The 21,690-nt window shown below is 41.8% G+C and overlaps 1 protein-coding gene across 1 annotated transcript in view; it reads right to left on the reverse strand.

Moving 5' to 3' along the window:
- Positions 1-21,690, reverse strand: part of plxna3 (plexin A3) — a 92,363-nt gene that overhangs the window by 8,421 nt on the left and 62,252 nt on the right. The window contains exons 14-33 of the mRNA XM_062058214.1: positions 18,824-18,920; positions 18,556-18,746; positions 18,346-18,494; positions 18,087-18,207; positions 17,882-18,018; positions 17,636-17,806; positions 17,305-17,398; positions 15,878-15,997; positions 15,696-15,815; positions 15,487-15,630; positions 15,181-15,415; positions 14,974-15,116; positions 10,369-10,524; positions 10,203-10,303; positions 10,070-10,136; positions 9,853-9,999; positions 9,154-9,313; positions 7,500-7,603; positions 7,336-7,432; positions 6,045-6,122 (exon numbers count right to left, since the gene is read on the reverse strand). Of these exons, the coding sequence (XP_061914198.1) occupies positions 6,045-6,122; positions 7,336-7,432; positions 7,500-7,603; positions 9,154-9,313; positions 9,853-9,999; positions 10,070-10,136; positions 10,203-10,303; positions 10,369-10,524; positions 14,974-15,116; positions 15,181-15,415; positions 15,487-15,630; positions 15,696-15,815; positions 15,878-15,997; positions 17,305-17,398; positions 17,636-17,806; positions 17,882-18,018; positions 18,087-18,207; positions 18,346-18,494; positions 18,556-18,746; positions 18,824-18,920 (2,632 nt within the window). The remainder of the gene's footprint in view (positions 1-6,044; positions 6,123-7,335; positions 7,433-7,499; positions 7,604-9,153; positions 9,314-9,852; positions 10,000-10,069; positions 10,137-10,202; positions 10,304-10,368; positions 10,525-14,973; positions 15,117-15,180; positions 15,416-15,486; positions 15,631-15,695; positions 15,816-15,877; positions 15,998-17,304; positions 17,399-17,635; positions 17,807-17,881; positions 18,019-18,086; positions 18,208-18,345; positions 18,495-18,555; positions 18,747-18,823; positions 18,921-21,690) is intronic.

Raw genomic sequence — 21,690 nt, forward strand, 5'->3', positions numbered from 1 at the left:
TCTACCTGGAACAGCCTCGAAGCCCTCAAAGAGTTTTGCTGAAAGTTGTTAAAGTGCTCTTACAAAATGGAGACCGCACTCTAGAGACATTTGCTGTGCTCGATGATGGTTCTGAGAGAACACTCATCCTCCCCTATGCAGTAGAGCAACTACAACTTGCTAAGCATCCTGAAACCCTTCACCTGAGAACTGTTCAACAAGAAGTGAAAGTGCTCAATGGTTCGTCAGTCAGCCTTCACGTCTCTCCCATCTTCAAGCCAAGCAAGAAGTATTGGATTAAAAATGCCTTCACAGCTGAGAATCTGAGCCTATCTCAGCACACATATCCAGTAGCGGCCCTCCAAAAACGCTACGAGCACCTCAAAGACCTTCCTTTGCTGCCTATCCATCGAGCGCAACCGCTACTCCTCATAGGTTCTGATATGTCTCAGCTTCTTGCTCCTACAGAGCCGGTGCGAGCAGGCCCATCTGGCGGCCCCATAGCAGTCTGTACCAACCTAGGCTGGCCCCTACAAGGTCCGTCTGTGATTTATGCATCTTCCCATCAACCTTCCTGTCTGCACGTTACCACTGAATCCCCATATACCGAACTTTTCAAGAATGTGGAACGTCTCTGGCAGATCGATACTCTCCCTTACGTCAGCGAGAAGATTGCATCTCGTTCCAAGCAAGACCAACAAGGTCTCTCTCTTTTACAGACTGACTCTAAGCGTGTACCTGTTGATGGTATCCAGCGCTACGCGACACCCCTGTTACGTCGCCAGCCAAGCACTATGCTATGTGCACACTCAGATGCTGTAATGCCAAACTTGCGCAGCATTGAACGCAGGTTGGCCAAAGACCCTCACCTTGCAACCTCTTATCGTAGAGAGATGGACAAACTTATCAAAACAGGATACGTTGCCGAGATTCCTTCAGAGGAGGCAGCAAAGAGTACTGAGTCGTGGTACGTACCACATCATATGGTGCACCACAATGGGAAAGACAGAGTGGTCTTCAACTGTTCTTTCTCCTACAATGGCCAGTCTTTGAATGATCATCTCCGCCCTGGACCAACGTTGGGCCCTACTATGATTGGGGTCCTCTTGCGGTTCCGATGTCATGCAATAGCCATAAGCGGGGATATCAAGTCAATGTTTCACCAGATCCGCTTACTTGACCATGATAAACCACTCCTTCGATTCCTGTGGCGGAACATGGACAGGGAATCTAGAGCGCAGATCTTTGAATGGCAGGTCCTACCTTTCGGAACAACCTGCAGCCCCTGTTGTGCAGTGTACGCCTTACAGCAGCACGTCAGGGACTATGAGCCATCAGACTCTCTGCTCATGCAAGTGGTTGAGCACTCCTTCTATGTGGACAATTGCCTCCACAGTCTGAGTAAGGTTGAAGAAGCCAAGGCTCTAATTGACACTCTGTGTGAACTTCTTAGCAAGGGAGGTTTCGAGATCCGACAGTGGGCTAGCAACATGCCAGAAGTTGTGGCCCATCTACCACCTGATGCACGATCAGCAACTAGTGAGCTGTGGTTATCCAAAGCAAGTGATAACCTCCACGAACCCACTCTTGGACTATGCTGGGATTGTTTGAATGACACGCTGAGTTTCAACCGTCACACAACAGAATCATCAGCTGCCACTCTTCGAAATGTCTACAGTGTCCTGGCCAAGCTTTATGACCCCCTAGGATTCATTGTACCATTTACCACTCGGTGTAAGGTGCTCATCCAAGATATGTGGAAGTCCAACCTCGGCTGGGACGACCAGATCCAGCCTGCAGATCTCCTTGACAAGTGGTCAACCTGGGTACGTGAGATTCCCACTTTACAACAATTTAAGGTGCCCCGTTCCTATGTACCTTTTACTGTGAACACTCCCACTTCAACCAGACATACTCACATCTTCTGTGATGCCTCCGAGCGCGCCTATGGGTCAGTGGCCTTTATGCAGTCAGTAGATGACAATCAGCACACCCATGTGTCTTTCGTGTTCGCCAGATCACGAGTTTCACCGAAAAAGCAACTATCCATCCCGCGGCTAGAGCTCAGTGCTGCACTTACAGGAGCACAGCTGGCCAAAGTGATAGAGACAGAGCTCGGTGTCCCTTCAGATCGCATCACGCTATGGTCAGACACAACGACCGTGCTGCACTGGATCAGATCAGAATCGTGTCGCTTCAAAGTATTTGTGGGGACTCGCATCACCGAAATCCAAACCCTAACAAACCCCACTCAGTGGCGTTATGTTGATTCTCTGAATAATCCAGCAGACGATATCACTCGTGGACTCACCCTGCAGGAAATGATCCAAGAGCACCGCTGGAATAAGGGCCCGCACTTCCTTTACCTGCCAGAAAATGAGTGGCCCAATTTGCCTACATCTGACCTGGAACCGGATGCCACAGAGCTGAGGAAATCCGCCTTCGTTGGAACTATTTCCTGTGCTTCATCCACTCAGCTTACTGATTTCAGTAAGTTCTCCACATGGAAACAGCTTCTACAAGAGACAGCTAGCTCCCTTCATGGGGCGGCTGATGCTGGTGCTTCATCCCCACCTTCCGCCGTGGATTTTCTGCAAGAACGTAACAAGTGGAGGAACGATGGCAAGACCCTTTTGGCCGGTCAAGTTGTCTTGATAGTGGATCCTCAACTCCCCCAAGGATCGTGGCCTGTAGGACGGATCACTCAGACACATCCAGGAGCAGATGGACGGGTCCGGACTGCCAGAGTACAAGTGAAGAATCGCACCTACCTTCGCCCAGTCGCCCGACTGATCATGCTTCCACCTCTTGATGACGAGGACACTACCTCATAAACTTTCTTCTAGTTTCAACTGCCATACGGACAGTTGGGGGCGGCTCTGTACGAAAGCCTATTGTGTGCCTTTAACCAGTTTTGTAATGTTCCTATGCATTTAGGTTGATAGGTCAATCTGTGACGTCATTTCCCCTTTAAAGCACGTCTTTGTCAGAATAGCCGGTTTCAATCAGTGGTGGCAGCCAGCCTTGTGTGCGTTGACGACTAAATACCACACACACACACACACACACACAAAACCATACACATTCAAATCTACCTTTCAGCAATAAAGATGATTAAAGGATTCTCTGGCCGGAATCTGTCCATTGTGTCCCAACTCTAAAAGAACTACTATCCCTTCCTTACAGTGTTAGTAATATTAACTTACAATGCCATTCTTTTTTTTCTAAAATTGACTGGTGTGCTCTATAGTCCGGGAAATATGGTAATTGTTTTTAATAATAAAATCACGTTTTTTATTGGAACATTTAAAAATGAGGTAATTATGATACCTTATGTCCAGTTGTTATATCTTGTTTTATTGTTACATTTCTGAATGAATGGCTTTATTGGCATTGAAATCGCAATATTACCTAGCTATAAGCAGTTTGGCGAAGTCGGCTCTCAGTGCTGCTAGAGTGTTAGAGGTAGGGATGTATAGGTATGAACATTTTATATCACGGTTATTGTGACCAAAAGTATGTCGAATGTGCTCAAAAAGTATATAAACACACCCTGAAATCTTTCTATTTTTTAAATAACTGAAATAAATACACACTTTTAGAAAATGCACTATTTTGTGTGTTTTGTAGTCCTTCTGCTTCACTGATAGTGTCTTAGTTTTAATGGCTAAACTTTTATTGTTTTAAATATTGGTTTGTACTTTAGCACTTTAAAATCTATTTAAATGAAAGGAGCGTTGCAAATAAAATGTATTTAATATTTTCTGGTAGGCGTCCTACTCTTTTCAGCGGTCCTTGAACACACCGTAAAACACCTGTCTTTGTATTCCTTGGATTGATCCTTCTGAGCCAGGACAGAACAGCTCCTTTCTTAATGGGTGAAAGACGTTAATGTGTCTTGTTTTCATGTTAGCATTTTAAGCTAGAATGCTAGCACCAGTCATTTCATGAGTTTATCAAAGTGCAGTTGTCAATCACGGTTTTTCCATCATTTTAATTTAAAACTGTAATGCTAGCCCACGGGAGTTTCACTGCGGTTAGCAACAATACCGATTATTGCTAGTAGTGATGTGCCATACTGCTGATTTTCTTTCTGATCCCATACAAAGTAAAATTCAGGCTGGTATCGAAGATAGTAATCAGATACCAATACTTTGTGCAAATATACCTAATTTGTCTGCTAAACTGCTAAAATTTAAAAGGTTGTGTATTTTCAAATAATAACATATGCATGTAAAAAACAACAACAGTAAAATGTAAGAAAATAGAGCAAAACTTGGAATGTAACGAGAAAAAGCTGAAGATTTTAAACAAATAATTAATAATATTATACTAAGTCACCTATAACACAATGTTTTGTCTTTAAATATAAATAATATCTGTTTTTAGCATTTTTTAGACAATAAAAAAATATCAAAATGGCCCCCTCCATGTTTGACTTTTCAGTATGCGGCCTTAGACACCCCTGATCTAAAATATTAAAAGCTCTAATAAATAAAAAAAAAATTAAAATATAAACAAAGTTTAGTTAGTTAGTTAATTAAAACCATTAAATATTACTCACTTATGAATTAATTAGAAAGTTATCAGAAGCTTTTAAATTAAAAATTAAATATACAGTACTTAAAAAATAAACTAAGTTTAGCTAATTAAAAAATAAAATACAAACTTTTGAATTAAACAGAAAAAAATATCAGAAGCTCTCAAAGTAAAAAATAAAATATACTTAAAATATAAACAACGTTTAGTTAGTCAATAAAAAATAAAATACTAACTTATCAATTAATTAGAAAAATATCAGAGGCTCTCAAAATTAAAATAAAATATACTTAAAATATAAACAAAGTTTAGTAGTTAATAAAACATAAAATAATACTAACTTGTGAATTAATTAGAAAAAATATCAGAAGCTCTCAAAGTAAAAATAAAATATACTTAAAATATAAACAACGTTTAGTTAGTCAATGAAAAAATAAAATACTAACTTATCAATTAATTAGAAAAATATCAGAGGCTCTCAAAATAAAAATAAAATATACTTAAAATATAAAAAAAGCTTAGTAGTTAATAAAAAATTAAATAATACTAACTTATGAATTAATTAGAAAAATATCAGAAGCTCTCAAAGTAAAAATACAATATACTTAAAATATAAACAAAGTTTAGTTAGTCAATTAAAATATTTAAAAAAAACTAACTTATGAAATAATTTGAAAAATATCAAACGCTCTCAAAATAAATATACTTAAAATATAAACAAAGTTAAGTTAGTTAGTTTATTTAAAAAAAAAAAATACTAACTTATGAATTAATTAGAAAAAGATCAGAAGCTTTTAAAGTAAAAATAAAATATACTTAAAATATAAACAAAGTGTAGTTAGTAAATTAAATGAAAAATAAAATACTAACTTATGAATTCATTTGGAAAATTACAACAAGCATTATAAAAACTGTTAAATGTGTAACTGAACATTAATATTGTCAGGCAGAATTTTAGACACACGAGGTTATGAAGTTGCACCGTCATATTACGAATATTTGTATTCTATTCTTACATGGAGGAAAAAAACAGTAAAAAATATGTATGTAATGAGAAAAAGCTGACATGTTGTAACTAATAATAATATACTTAGTCACCTGTTGCTTTTAAGCATTTTTTAAAATAAAAAAAGATCAATATGGCCCGCATACTTTGCATTTTCAAAATGCACTCTTGGAGAAAAAAGTTTTGACACCCCTAAACTAAAGTACCAAAAGTATTGATCATTTGATTGAGAATCGATATCAGAGTGTAAAGATCTGGTATTGGCGGTATCGATATTTCAGTATGGATCCACACCTCACTACGACTGGACGTGATGTCACGTCTAACCCAGGTACCCTTGGATTCTACGTGAACCGGCGGGATTCGGTCGGTGCCAAAAATGTACCGGATTCGGTGCAGGGCTATTGAGTTGATAGCTCGGGCCTTTAGCTCAGTAGTTAGCACGCTCGTCTCATGCGGACAACGCAGGTTGGAGTCCTGGGACTGGACCAGAAGGTACACACACACTTTAGCAAAATACCTGTTTCCTGGTCTGGAGTGATCATGGGCGCTCTGGACCTCAGACTGTCAGGACTACTGGACGTGCGTAGTAGCGACTCTGCACATGCACAAACACAATGTTACCTACGTGTGTGTTCTTGTATTCCTACCCTTCTTGAGACATCAAGTTGGGTGCTGACGTAAGACAACCCGCGTCCCATATGTGACCATAGGACGAACAAATACACTACGCTACTAAGACTATAGTGGCCATTAACAGTTAGCTTCTACAGTTGGGTTGCCCAAAGTGCGGTACAGGGGCCATCTGTGGTCTGTGACTCGTTTGTCATCCGCCTTAAGCACATTACAAAAAACAAAAAATAAAGATCTCATTTGCACCCCTGGTGGTGAAATCTATTAAAATTAGGGTGGTCCCAATAAGCGGGGATTTTTCAGATTGACTGTGTGTCGGTTTTAAAAGTGCTCCCCCTCTGGTCAACATATGAAATAACAAATGTTTATGAACATTTGAAGTGCTCCCCCTCTGGCCAACATATGTATTAACAAGTGTGTGTAAGAAATTGAAATGGGACCCCTTTGGCCAAAATTAATAAAAAGAATAAAATAAATATTTATATAGAGAAGTAAATAATGAAGATTAAGAACCAATTACAAACAAACAAATACAAATTAACTAAAAGCTTACCTTTTTTATATTTGCATAGTATGTATATATTATTAATGTTGTAAATACAAATCTTTATATATCTAGAAAGGGTGGTCCTATAGAGCAGTGGTCCCCAACCTTTTTGTAACTGCGCTTGAAAATTTGTCCCACGGATGGACGGGGGGGTGTGTGCGAGTGGGAGTTATGGTATTTATTTATTTTTGTCATAAAAAAATACAATCATGTGTGCTTACGGACTGTATCCCTGCAGACTGTATTGATTTATATTGACATATAATGTAGGAACCAGAAATATTAATATCAGAAAGAAACAACCCTTTTGTGCGAATTAGTATGAATGAGTATAAATGGGGGAGGGAGGTTTTTTTGGGTTGGTGCACTAATTGTAAGTGTATCTTGTGTTTTTTTATGTTGATTTAATAAAAAAAAAATGTTTTTATTTGTTTTAATTTTAATTTTTTTAAATTTCTTGTGTGGCCCGGTACCAATCGATCCACGGACCGGTACCGGGCCGTGGCCCGGTGGTTGGGGACCACTGCTATAGAGGTAGGGTTTTTTCGGAGGTCTCAAGAAGGTCACAAATACAAAAACGTGTGTGTGCATGTGTTTGTAAGTGTGTGTGTTTGTGTTTGTGTGTGTGTACCGTATCTGCTGAGTGATCTGGTGAACGTGAAGCTGTTGGCGATGTTGTAAGCAGAAACCTGCTTCTGGACCAGCGCCACCAGGGAGCCGTCTGTTACCTAGCAACACACGGCAACAAGTTCATCACCCGCGCCCACGTCACGAGGGTCACATGACAGGAAGTACCTGATAGTGAGCCAGAGTGTTGAGCCTCTTCCAGTCGCTCTCGATCTTGGTGGTCACGTCCTCGTCCTGCAGGATGATCCGAGTCAGTCGGCCTTGACGCCACTCTGAACGCACACACGCACACACACACACGGTGAATGTTAACAGCATCGTAGACAAGGACGCCATTCTGTGCTTCAATCTGGAGAAAAGAAAAAAATATCCTTCCTGTTTTCCTTTTTCTTGTTTTAGACGAACGGGACAAGTGGTCGAAAATGGATGTAAAATGGATAGACAAGTCTCTGTCTTGACTTGCAAGTTTCAAAATAAGAGCGTACATCCACATGTTGGTGAATGTTAACAGCATCTTAGGCAAGGACGTCATTCTGTGCTTCAATTGAAAGACAAGACAAGGGGTAGAAAATGGATGGATGGATGGACAAAGTTCTCCTTCCTGTTTTTATTGTTCCTGTTTGAGGCAAGTCTCTGCCTTAACTTGCAAGATTCAAAATAAGAGCGTACTCACATACTCACACACACACACACACACACACACACACACACACACACACACACACACACACACACACACACACACACACACACACACACACACACACACACACACACACACACACACACACGGGGAATGTTAACAGCGTCATAGAAAAGGATGTCATTCTGTGCTTCAATCCAAAGACAAGACAAACTTCTCCTTCCTGTTTTGGACAAGTCTCTGTCTTGACTTGCAAGTTTCAAAGTAAGAGAGTACACACACTCGCTGGTGAATGATAACAGCATCATAGACAAGAGACGTCATTCTGTGCTTCAATTCAAAGACAAGACAAAATTCTTCTTCCTGTTTTTCTTGTTTCTGTTTGAGGCAAGTCTCTGTCTTAACTTGCAAGTTTCAAAATAAGAGCATAATCACATACAAACACAACACACACGGGGAATGTTACACGCATCATAGACAAGGACATCATTCTGTGCTTCAATCTGAAGACAAGACAAATTTCTCCTTCTTGTTTTTCTTCTTCCTGTTTTAGGCAAGTCTCTGTCTTGACTTGCAAGTTTCAAAATAAGAGCGTACACACACACACACGTTGGTGAATGTTAACAGCATCATAGACAAGGACGTCATTCTGTGCTTCAATTCAAAGACAAGACAAAATTATTCTTCCTGTTTTAGGCAAGTCTCTGTCTTAACTTGCAAGTTTCAAAATAAGAGCGTACTCCCATACTTACACACACAAGGGGAATGTTAAAAGCATCATAGACAAGGATGTCATTCTGTGCTTCAATCTAAAGACAAGACAAACTTTTCCTTCCTGTTTAAGAGAAGTCTCTGTCTTGACTTGCAAGTTTCAAAATAAGAGCGTACTAACACACACACACACACACACACACACACACACACACACACACACACACACACACACACACACACACACACACACACACACACACACACACACACACACACACACACACATTGGTGAATGTTAACAGCATCGTAGACAAGGGCGTCATTCTGTGCTTCAATTCAAAGACAAGACAAACTTCTCCTTCCTGTTTTAGACAAGTCTGTGCCTTGACTTGCAAGTTTCAAAATAAGAGTGTACTACAGTTGTTTCTTAGGACTTGTGAATGTGAGGTGTGAGCAGGAAGTTACCAAGGTCCATGTCGTCGGCCTGCGGTCTCTGCGAGAAGGGAATGCCTTTGTAGACGGCGTCCAACAGCTTGTCCTTGACCTGTGTCACTGTGTCACAGTTCAGCGCCTTGACTGGCACCTCTGTGCCCGCCTCGCCCTCAGGAGGGATGCACATCAACGTCTGGGACAAGAACTGTGGTCAGTGGACTTGCCTCTTTGTGTGTTTGTCTAAATGTGTGTCATTCTGCATTGTGTGTGTCCCTCCATGTGTGTGTATGCAATTCCACACGTGTGTTTGTCTCCCTCTCTGTGTGTGCATGTGTGTGTGTCACTCTGCAAGTGTGTGTGTGTGTTTCTGTCCTCCTGTTTGAGTGGGAAGCTGTTGTGTGTGTGTCACTGCATGTGTGCCTGTGTGTGACTGTCTGTGTGTTTCACTGTGTCTGTGTCACTCTGTATGCGTGTGTATGTCACGGCATGTGTGTGTGTATGTCACTAATGCATGTGTGTATGTGTCACTAATGCATGTGTGTGTGTGTCACTAATGCATGTGTGTGTGTGTGTCACCCCATGTGTCTGTTTGTGTGCATTTGTGTAAGTCACTTTGCTTGTGTGTGTGTGTGTCTGCTAGTCCGTCTGTGTTTCAAGCTGCTTGCATGTGTGTCACGCTGTGTGTGTGCGTCTGCCACACTGTACGTGTGTGTGTGTGTGTGTGTGCGTTACCAGCTGCTTGTAGTCGATCTGCTGCCTGATGAGTTTGTCCTCGCTCAGAGAGTAGCGAGCTTCGCCCGTGATGGCGTCGATGGGACCTTTCTCCATCTGCTGCTTGATGGCGCAGTACAACATGAACAGAGGCTCGCCCGCACACTCCTGGGGGGGGGGTTGGGCAGTCTTTAAACATGGTGTCCTTCTTTCCAACTCTCCGAGTGCAAACGCTCACCTTGAGGAATCGGTACAGGAGGAAGGTGAACCAGTTGGTCAGCATCTTCTCGGCCACGGACTCTGTCCTGTGGAACCCAAAGGTCAAATGTCACAAAGAGACGGGGGGAGACCAAGCAAGGTGGCGCGCGGACCTCCTCAGCAGCAGTTTGGGATGGTTCCGGTTCTCCAGGTTCTTCTCGATCAGGTCGGCCAGCAGCTGCTTGAGCACCACCGTGGCGTACTCCATGCGGCCCTGACGCAGGCCATGCCCGTTAGCATACAGCGTTAACACTCGGCCGGACAGACAGGAAGTGGTACCTGCAGCGCCGCCATCAGCAGCGAGGCCACGTTGCCGCGGTCACGCATGGAGAAGGAGCGCTGGGCCTCCAGCGTGTGGATGAAGGTGAGCAGGAACATTTTGTTGTTGAGCAGCTGACTGAAGAGCCGTAGCGCTTTCTCCACGTTGGCTGGAGACTGAACACACACACACACACGGCCATGTTTATTAAGACAGTCCCAAAACTATCTTGATTTAAACCAAACCCCACAAGAAGGTGTTTGATATGCAAATGTTGACTATTTAAACACTGTGTTTTTTTTTCTTTAAACCGTCATAGCTCCAAAAATAATAATGAATCAAAATAAATGTTGTTATGAATTATATACCCACTCAAGGCTCCAATTACTTCACATCAAATATTACAATTTGAAATAATTTCTAGGGAAAATATTTCATATTTAGTTTTTTGTCATCTTTGACAAAAACACCATAAAACAAACATAAAAAATATGAAAAAAAGGATAAAAACTTGTAACAGACAGATTGATCAGAAGTTGATTTAGAGATTTAAGCATTGAAAGTTTAAAAAACAGGTGTATAATTTATTTTTTGCACTTAAAAACGGTCATTGCTCAAAAAATAATAATGAATCAAAATCAATGTTGTTATGAATTATTGACCCAGTTTAGGCTCCAATTACTTCACATCAAATATTACACTTTGAAATTTATTTCATATTTAGTTTTTTCTATCTGTGTTGGCCCTGCGATGAGGTGGCGACTTGTCCAGGGTGTACCCCGCCTACCGCCCGAATGCAGCTGAGATAGGCTCCAGCACCTCCCGCGACCCCAAAAGGGACAAGCGGTAGAAAATGGATGGATGGATGGATTTAGTTTTTTGCCATCTTTGACAAATAGGCCATAAAACTAAAAAAAAAACATGAAAAAAATGATAAAAACTTGTAAAAGACAGATTGATCGGAATTTGATTAAGCATAGAAAGTAAAAAAAAAGGTGTATGATTTATTTTTAACACTTTTTTGAGTGGGAGCCTTGTGGATCCCCAAGATTAGAAAAAAACTGTCATTGCTCAAAAAATATTAATGAATCAAAATCAAATATTTTTATGAATGAATGACCTATTTAAGGCTCTAATTATTTCACATCAAATATTGCACTTTGAAATAGTTTTGGGGGAATATATTGCATATTATGTGTGTTTGCCATAAAAACTGAGTTTTCTTTGACAAAAAGGGCATAAAACAAACTAAACTAAAATCTATGAAAAAATAATAAGCGTTGAAAGTTAAAAAAAATAAAAAATTATTACTTATTTTTAACACTTTTTGGATTCCTGAGAATTTCAGTGAGATTTAAAAAAATTTAAAAAATGTATTTGCTCAAAATAATAATGAATCAAAATCAATGTTGTTATGAATTACCGGTATTGACATATTTAAGGCTCTCATTGCTTCACAGCAAATATTCCACTTTAAAAATTTTGGAATAAAATGTACCATATTTTGTGGTTTTGTCATAATAAACGTTCTTTCCTTTAACATAAAGGGCATAAAATATGAAAAAAAAAATGTAAACGTTATATCGACACAGAGATTATTACACAATTATTACTATTGAAGGCTCCAATTACTTCACATCAAGTATTCCACTTAGAAATATTTTTTAGGGAAAATATCGCATATTTTGTGTTTGCTATACAAAAAGGGCATAAACAAAAAAAAACATGAATAAATAATAACATTAAAAGTAAAACAATCAAAAATAATAGATTTATTATTTTAACACTCCTATTACACTTTTGATACAGAGAATTTGAGTGTTATGTAAAAAAACCTGTCATTGCTCAAAAAATAATAATGCATCAAACTCAATGGTATGAATTATTTACCTATTAGGCTCCAATTACTTCATAACAAATATTCCACTTTGAACATTGAGAGAAAATGTTGCATATTTTGTGTTTTTGTCATTAAAACATGTTTCCCTTTAACATAAAGGGCATAAAAACATGAACAAAAAGTGAAACCATATAACGAAGCATAGATCTGAAGTTGATCTAAACATTTTAGCGATTAAATAATGATAGTAACATGACTTATTTTTAAAATTTTTATGACTGAGATCCTTCCAGATCTTGACTTGAAGAGAGCCCTAAAAGTAAATAAAAAAAAGTATATATATTGTATTTCATCCATGGTTTTGAAAATGAAAAATATCAAAATGGCCCCCACATGCTTTGATTTGTCAGTGTGCAACCCTCAGTGGAAAAAGTTTGGACACTCCTGATATATAGTTTCAAGAAAATATGTTAAGTTCTGGACTATAAAGCGGTCCATTTGTACTACGCCTTGAACCCTGCGGCTTATAAAGCGGTGCGGCTAATTTACAGATTTTTCTTTTCTGACATCACATGGACAAAGATAAAACCTTCTGGAGGAAAGTTCTGTGGTCAGATGAGCAATAATTTAGCTGTTTGGCCACAATACCCCGAAATATGTTTGGAGGAGAAAAGGTGTTCCTAATCCCAGGAACACCATTCCTACCGTCAAGCATGGTGGTGGCAGTATTATGCTCTGGGCCTGTTTTGCTGCAAATGGAACTGGTGCTTTACAGAGAGTAAATGGGACAATGAAAAAGGAGGATTACCTCCAAATTCTTAAGGCCAACCTAAAATCATCAGCCCGGTGGTTGGGTCTTGGGCGCAGTTGGGTGTTCCAACAGGACAATGACCCCAAACACACATCAAAAGTGGTAAAGGGATGGCTAAATCAGGCTAGAATTAAGGTTTTAGAATGGCCTTCCCAAAGTCCTGACTTTGTGTGGACAATGCTGAAGAAACAAGTCCATGTCAGAAAACCAACAAACTTAGCTGAACTGCAGCAATTTTGTCAAGAGGAGTGGTCAAAAATTCAAGCAGAAGATTGCCAGAAGCTTGTGGATGGCTACCAAAAGCGCCTTATTGCAGTGAAACTTGCCAAGGGACATGTAACCAAATATTAACATTGCTGTATGTATACTTTTGACCCAGCAGATTTGGTCACATTTTCAGTAGACACATAATAAATTCATAAAAGAACCAAACTTCATGAATGTTTTTTGTGACAAACAAGTTTGTGCTCCAATCACTCTATCACAAAAAAAATAAGAGTTGTAGAAATGATTGGAAACTCAAGACAGCCATGACATTATGTTCTTTACAAGTGTATGTAAACTTTTGACCACGACTGTATATCTGCGACTTTTTGTCCGTTGCGGCTAATATATGGGAAAAATATCTAAAATTTAGTGGGTGTGGCTTATGTGCGCCAAGTCCAGAAAATACGGTAAGAACAGTTTTAGAAGCTTGGATGACTTTATAGGTATTTCTCCCTTACAAAGAATAAAGGCTATTGTACCTCGCCTTCCGCCTGAATGCAGCGGAGATAGGCTCCAGCACCCCCCGCGACCCCTAAAGGGACAAGTGGTATAAAATGGATGGGATGGACATAAATATGTGTATAAATATATGATCGCCTACCAACCGGCGAGCATGAAGCACATAAATGAGTCCTGTCCCTTTAAGAAACCTGCTCAAGACTGGAATAGACTACATCAGTGTTTTTCAACCACAGTGCCGCGGCACACCACTGTGCCGTGAGATACAGTCTGGTGTGCCGTGGGAGATGATCTAGTTTCACCTTTTGCAAACCAGTAATTATAGTCTGCAAATGATGTGTTGTTGTTGAGTGTCAATGCTGTCTAGAGCTCGGCAGAGTAACCATGTAATACTCTTCCATATCAGTAGGTGGCAGCAGGTAGCTAATTGCTTTGTAGATGTCGGAAACAGCGGGAGGCAGCGTGCAGGTAAAAAATGTGTCCAATGCTTAAACCAAAAATAAACAAAAGGTGAGTGCCGCTAAGAAAAGGCATTGAAGCTTAGGGAAGGCGATGCAGAACAAAACTAAAACTGAACTGGCTACAAAGTAAACAAAAACAGAATGCTGGATAACAGCAAAGACTTACTGCGGAGTCCACAAAGTACATCCGAACATGACATGACAATCAAAAATGTCCCCACAAAGAAGGATAAAAACAACTGAAATATTCGTGACTGCTAAAACAAAGTAGATGCGGGAAATATCGCTTAAAGGAAGATATGAAACTGCTACAGGAAAATACCAAAAAAAGAGAAGAAGCCACCAAAATAGGAGCGCAAGACAAGAACTAATACACTACACACAGGAAAACAGCAAAAAAGTCTAAATAAGTCAGGGCATGATTTTACAGGTGGTGACAGTACACCGACTTTGAGACAAGAGCTATATTGATACATAGTTGGTTATGGTTTAAAGTCATATCCAACAATTGCGACGACGACTTTTTACTGTCAACTGAGTTTCGTTTTTTAATGATTTCTGTTGGTGGTGTGCCTCCGCATTTTCTCAACGCAAAAAATGTGCCTTGGCTCAAAAAAGGTTGAAAAACACTGGACTACATGACCATCGACATGAAAGAAAACAATATTGACATAAACTTACTGAATCAGCAGGTGATCAAATACTTATTTCGCCCACCTAGTGTGCGTGTGTGTGTGTGTGTGTGTGTGAGTAAATGTGTGTGTGTGTGTGTGTGTGTGAGACATACATCCAGCTCCTTGAGGACAGGATGTTCTTCTATTCCAGGGAACATGACTCTCATGGTGTACGTGCGATATTCCAAGAAGGGAATCTTGACTCCGTCCATGTCGTTGGTCAGCTCTTGAATGTCAGTTTGCAGCTCTGCAAAGGCTACACAACACACACACATGAACACAACACACACACAGTGATTGTTGTGTGATGGCGTGCGCACCCTCTTTGCACTCCAGCGCCACGCGGCTCTCCAGGTTGTCCATCTGCAGCTGGAGGCGCTTCAGCGTGCGGTCGGCGTCGCGGGTCTTCCTCTTATAGGCGATCAGCACGGCGATGATGGCCACCAGCAGCACGCCGCCGCCCGCTCCGATGCCGATGATGGCGGGCAGCGTGAGAGCGCTGTCCGAATAAATGTGCAGCGTTCCTGGGGAGAATTCCAGACCTCCCACCAGGATCTACGAGACCACAGCTTGATGTCACATATTTGCAGTCGGATGACGCCGTGATGGGGGCGGGGCTAGCTCACCACCACACGCTGCTCCCCCGTCAGTTCCGGCGAATCGCAGAGCAGCTGATGTTCGGAAACGGTCAACAAGCAGGGAGACTCTCCAATCAGGACGGTGTAGTTGAGGCGGTTGTTGCCGGGCACGGGCGGGACCAGGTTCCTTCCCTGCGCGAGAACACCACACCGTTCAAATACTTCACAGGCCGCACTTCCTGTCAGCCGTTTCTCACCTTGAGGATGATGGGCGAACCCGGCTTCACCTCCAGGATCCCAGACGTCCCCAGGGGGTCAAAGGTGGGGTTAGGGTAGTGCGTGAAGGGGGTGGAGTTCAGCACCAGCAGAGACGACACCTGCTTGGCCAAGGTGGAAAGTGGAGTCAGCCAAGACCAAAAAATCCAGTAAAAAACGTCACCTGATCCAAGATGAAGCCAAACTCGTCAGCACGTAGCGCCCCCTCTGGTGGCTGTGCTTTGCCCAATGCCAGCCCGGGAGACAAACACGTCATGGCGCTGTCGTTGACCACGCTGCAAAACTGCATGATAGGAAGACCACCGACTTAGGAGGATGGCAGGTCAGAGGTCATGATCGCTGCTCAGCATCTTAAATATTAGCAGCATGCTAAGTTAGCTAGCCTAATGATGTCATGAACGTGTGACTTCATGAACGTGTGACGTCATAAACACGTGACGACATATACATGTGACATCTGAAACATGTGATGTCATATACATGTGACATCATAAACATATGATGTGACGTCATATACATGTGACATCATATACACGTGACGTCATAAACATGTGATGTCATTTACATGTGACATCATAAACATATGTGACGTCATAAACATGTGACAACATCAAACATGTGATGTCAAACATGACATCATAAACATGTGATGTCAAACATGTGACATCATAAACATGTAATGGCAAACATGTGACACCATAAACATGTAATGTCAAACATGTGACGTCAACATGTGACATGATAAACATGTAATGTCAAACATGTGATATCATAAACATGTGATATAATCAAGTGACAAACGTGACATAAACATGTGACATCATAAACATGTGAAGTCAATGTGACATGATAAACATGTGATGTCATATACATGTGACATCATAAATATGTGACGTCATATACATGTGACATCATATACATGTGACATCATAAACATGTGACATGATAAGCATGTGACAACATCAAACATGTGACATCATAAACGTGATGTCAAACATGACATCATAAACATGTGATGTCAAACATGTGACATGATAAACATGTGATGTCAAACATGTGACATCATAAACATGTAATGTCAAACATGTGACGTCAACATGTGACATGATAAACATGTAATGTCAAACATGTGACGTCATAAATGTGATGTCAAACATGTAATGTCAAACATGTGACGTCAAAATGTGACATCATAAACGTGTGATGTCAAACATGTGACATCATAAACATGTGATGTCAAACATGTGACGTCATAAATGTGATGTCAAACATGTGACGTCATAAACATGTGACATCATAAACATGTGATGTCATAAACATGTGATGTCAAACATGACATCATAAACATGTGATGACGAACATGTGACATCATAAACGTGTTGTCGAACGTGATATCATAATCAAGTGATGTCATAAATATGTGCCGTTACAAACATGTAACATATACCATGTGATGTCATAATGTGACATCATAATATCGCCTCACAGTCATGTGATGTCATAAACATGTGACTCCGTAAAATGCTTATTTTATTCCGTAAACATGTGACATGGTAACCATGTGACATGGTAAACACGTGATGTTCTTACGTTGTTGGTTTCCACACCACCATATTTGGCTCGGATTTTGGGCTCCTGGATGGTGAGCAGGTTGGTTCCTGTAACTGTGATCACTGTGCTGCCACTGTGTGCACGCACGCACACACACACACACACACACACACACACACACACACACACACACACACACACACACACACACACACACACACACACACACACACACACACACACACACACACACACACACACACACACACACACACACACACACACACACACACACACACACACACACAGAGTGGGGGCGGTGTCACAGGGCGTCGTGATTGGCGGACAGCGAAGGTGTACGGCAGCCTACTTGAGGATGGTCCAGTTGGGTTCGATGGCGGTGATAGTGGGGTCCTCCGTGTACGTGTATTTCGTTTCCGAGCTGGTGACATTCGCCTTGTCAATCATCAGACGGATGGGGGCGGGTCCTACTCCAGAATGGGAGGCGGGAGTAATGCAGACCACCTCTCGATTGGTGCGTCTGGACGAGGAGGAGGAGGAGGAGTAACCCACTTTGGCGGTAAAGATTTAACCTCGCGTGCAGACATGGACTCACTTGACAAAGAGACACTCGTCCTTGTCGATGAAGACGGAGACGCTGCTGCCGGCGTCCAGGTGTCGACCCTTCACCGTCAGTCGGGTCCCCCCAGAAACTGGACCTCTGTCTGGACCCACGCTGCTGAAGCTGGGACTCTGCGTGAACACGTCAAGAGCGCCCTTTGGTATTTTGGACAACGAGCGAAAGAAAGACGAGGTCTTACCACAAAGGCGTACGTCTGCGTGGACATTGTCCGGTACTCTGCGCTACACACGCCGATGCACAGCTCCACCGAACCGCCTGGGGAGTGAGGCAGCAGCGCCTCCGCCATGTTGCACACCACCCTGCACGCACACACCATCAGGTAACAGTACATGACCGTCGCAGTTCAGCCTCCCAACCACCAGGGCTAGCTAAGGGCTAATCCTGTAGCATGTGTGACGATAGCCAGGGTAAGAAAATGGCCGACAGAACACACTGACCTCTCAGCGCTGACGTAGAGTGAGGCGACAGGGTTACAGCGCACACCTGCCACCTGAACGTGCGTGATCTCCTTCACCTGCAGGCCCAAGTTCTCGCCCTCGATGGTCACCAGAGTCCCGCCCTCACGGGGGCCGGTCAGGGGAGCGATCTGCAAGACGCCATGTCAGAAGGTGTCCCCAGCTCGAAGGCGTGCGCGGCGGTGTTCCTACCTTGGTGATGCGAGGGTGGCTGCAGCGCACGTTATGGCGTCCGTGATGCATCCAGCTGTGCTCGGGCGCCACGCAGTGCTGACGCAGCACGCACTTCCTGTTGTCGCCGCACCAGCCGCATTCGAAGGAGGGCGGGGCTTTAAGGCACTGACCACAGCTGGAGCGCTGCGCCTCGCACTTGTACAACAACGCTAAACACACAACACAGTGCCGGTGACACAGCGCCGGTGACAGGAGAGCCATGTGACGTGCACGTCAAAGTTCCCACCTTTCATGGTCGCCGGCTTATCGATGAAGAAGTCGCCGTCCCACACAATGTTGAAGTCCACTGGAAGGTCAGCCGCCTCCGTGCCCTCGTACCAATACTGCAACGCGCACACACACACAATAATGACTCTAGTCAATGTCCTCACTATGTGTCCAAATGTCCTCACTATGTGTGTAAATGTCCTCACTATGTGTCTAAATGTCCTCACTATGTGTCTAAATGTCCTCAATAAGTGTGTAAATGTCCCCACCATGTCTAAATGTCCTCAATAAGTGTCTAAATGTACTAACTATGTCTAAATGTCTTCACTGTGTGTCTAAATGTCTTCACTGTGTGTCTAAATGTCCTCAATAAGTGTCTAAATGTCCCCACTATGTCTAAATGTCCTCAATAAGTGTTTATTTGTCCTAACTATGTGTAATGTCCTCAATAAGTGTCTAAATGTCCTCAATAAGTGTCTAAATGTCCCCACTATGACTAAATGTCCTCACAATGTCTAAACGTCTTCACTATGTGTCTACATGTCCCCACTATGTCTACATGTCCTCAATAAGTGTCTAAATGTCCTCAATAAGTGTCAAAATGTCCTCAATAAGTGTGTAAATGTCCCCACCATGTCTAAATGTCCTCAATATGAGTCTAAATGTCCCCACTATGTGTAAATGTCCTCAATGTGAGTCTAAATGTCCTCGCTATGTCTAAATGTCTTCACTATGTGTCTAAATGTCTTCACTGTGTGTCTAAATGTCCTCAATAAGTGACTAAATGTCCCCACTGTGTCTAAATGTCCTCAATATGTGTCTAAATGTCCCCACTATGACTAAATGTCCTCACAATGTCTAAACGTCTTCACTATGTGTCTACATGTCCCCACTATGTCTAAATGTCCTCAATAAGTGTCTAAATGTCCTCAATAAGAGTGTAAATGTCCCCACCATGTCTAAATGTCCTCAATAAGTGTCTAAATGTCCCCACTATGTGTAAATGTCCTCAATATGTGTCTAAATGTCCTCGCTATGTGTAAATGTCCTCAATATGTGTCTAAATGTCCTCGCTATGTCTAAATGTCTTCACTATGTGTCTAAATGTCCTCACTGTGTGTCCAAATGTCCTCAGTGTGTGTCCAAATGTCCTCACTATGTGTCTAAATGTCTTCACTGTGTGTCTAAATGTCCTCAATAAGTGTCTAAATGTCCTCACTATGTCTAAATGTCCCCACTATGACTAAATGTCCTCAATAAGTGTCTAAATGTCCCCACTATGTCTAAATGTCTTCAATAAGTATCTAAATGTTCTCACTATGTCTAAATGTCCCCATTGTCTAAAAGTCCTCAATAAGTGTCTAAATGTCCTCACTGTGTGTCCAAATGTCTTCACTATGTGTCTAAATGTCTTCACTGTGTGTCTAAATGTCCTCAATAAGTGTCTAAATGTCCCCACTGTGTCTAAATGTCCTCAACAAGTGTCTAAATGTCCTCACTATGTCTAAATGTCCCCACTATGACTAAATGTCCTCAATAAGTGTCTAAATGTCCCCACTATGTCTAAATGTCCTCAATAAGTGTCTAAATGTTCTCACTATGTCTAAATGTCCCCATTATGTCTAAAAGTCCTCAATAAGTGTCTAAATGTCCTCACTGTGTCCAAATGTCCTCACTATGTGTCCAAATGTCCTCACTATGTGTCCAAATGTCCTCACTATGTGTCTAAATGTCCTCACTATGTGTCCAAATGTCCTCACTATGTGTCCAAATGTCCTCACTATGTGTCAAAATGTCCTCACTGTGTGTCCAAATGTCCTACCCATGTTGTCTAAATGTCTCCACTGTGTCTAAAAGTCCTAACCATGTGTCTAAATGTCCTAAAAAAGTATCTAAATGTCCCTACTATGTCTAAATGTCCTCAATAAATGTCTAAATGTCCCCACTATGACTAAATGTCCCCACTATGACTAAATGTCCTCATTATGTCTAAATGTCCTCACTGTGTCTAAATGTCCCCACTATGTCTAAATGTCCTCAATAAGTGTGTAAATGTCCCTACCATGTCTAAATGTCCTCAATAAGTGTCTAAAGGATCTCACTATGTCTAAATGTATTCACTATGTGTCTAAATATTCTCGCGATGTGTCTAAATGTCCTAACCATGTGTCTAAAAGTCCTAACCATGTGTCTAAATGTCCTCACTGTCTCTAAATGTCCTGACGACCCAGGTTGTCCACAATAGTAGACATACAAGTACGTCTTTTTTGTAAATAAAATCAAAAGAAAACAGAGAAGAACGATTGCAAAGACTCTAAAATATATTTCATCAGAGCTCTGTGTCTAATGCATCTATTTTCCATTAAAATCTTCCAGCTGAGCCCCCAATGGTTTCAGCAGGCGCGCACGCACACACACACACACACACACACACACACACACACACGCACACACACACACACACACACACACACGCACATGCACACGCACTCACACACAACCTGTACTGTAAACCTGGCGAGTGTGTGTGAGAGTGTGTCGGTGATGGCGTGAGATTATGTGACACTCCTGCCATGTTCTTGCTGGCTGGTGAGTAAGTGTCGTCTCCTTGGTAACCTTGCTGTGTGCGTTGGTCGGTCGCCATGGTAACACAGATGGACGCGTGTGTCTAAATAGATGATAGATGTGCTTTTATTTTGAATAATTCCAGGACCGAGGAGTGTGTGTTGTGCTAATAAATGATTTACACACACTTAACGACAGTGGGTGTAATACTTTGGTTTTAGTCAGGATGCGTCAACAGTCACTGAAAAGACTCTTGGAACAAAATGTTTAAAAACATTCTTGCTCCTTCTGAACTCTACTGAGAGACTTTTATTTTGATAG

The sequence above is a fragment of the Entelurus aequoreus genome, linkage group LG01 (assembly GCF_033978785.1).
Source record: "Entelurus aequoreus isolate RoL-2023_Sb linkage group LG01, RoL_Eaeq_v1.1, whole genome shotgun sequence".
Taxonomy (NCBI): domain Eukaryota; kingdom Metazoa; phylum Chordata; class Actinopteri; order Syngnathiformes; family Syngnathidae; genus Entelurus; species Entelurus aequoreus.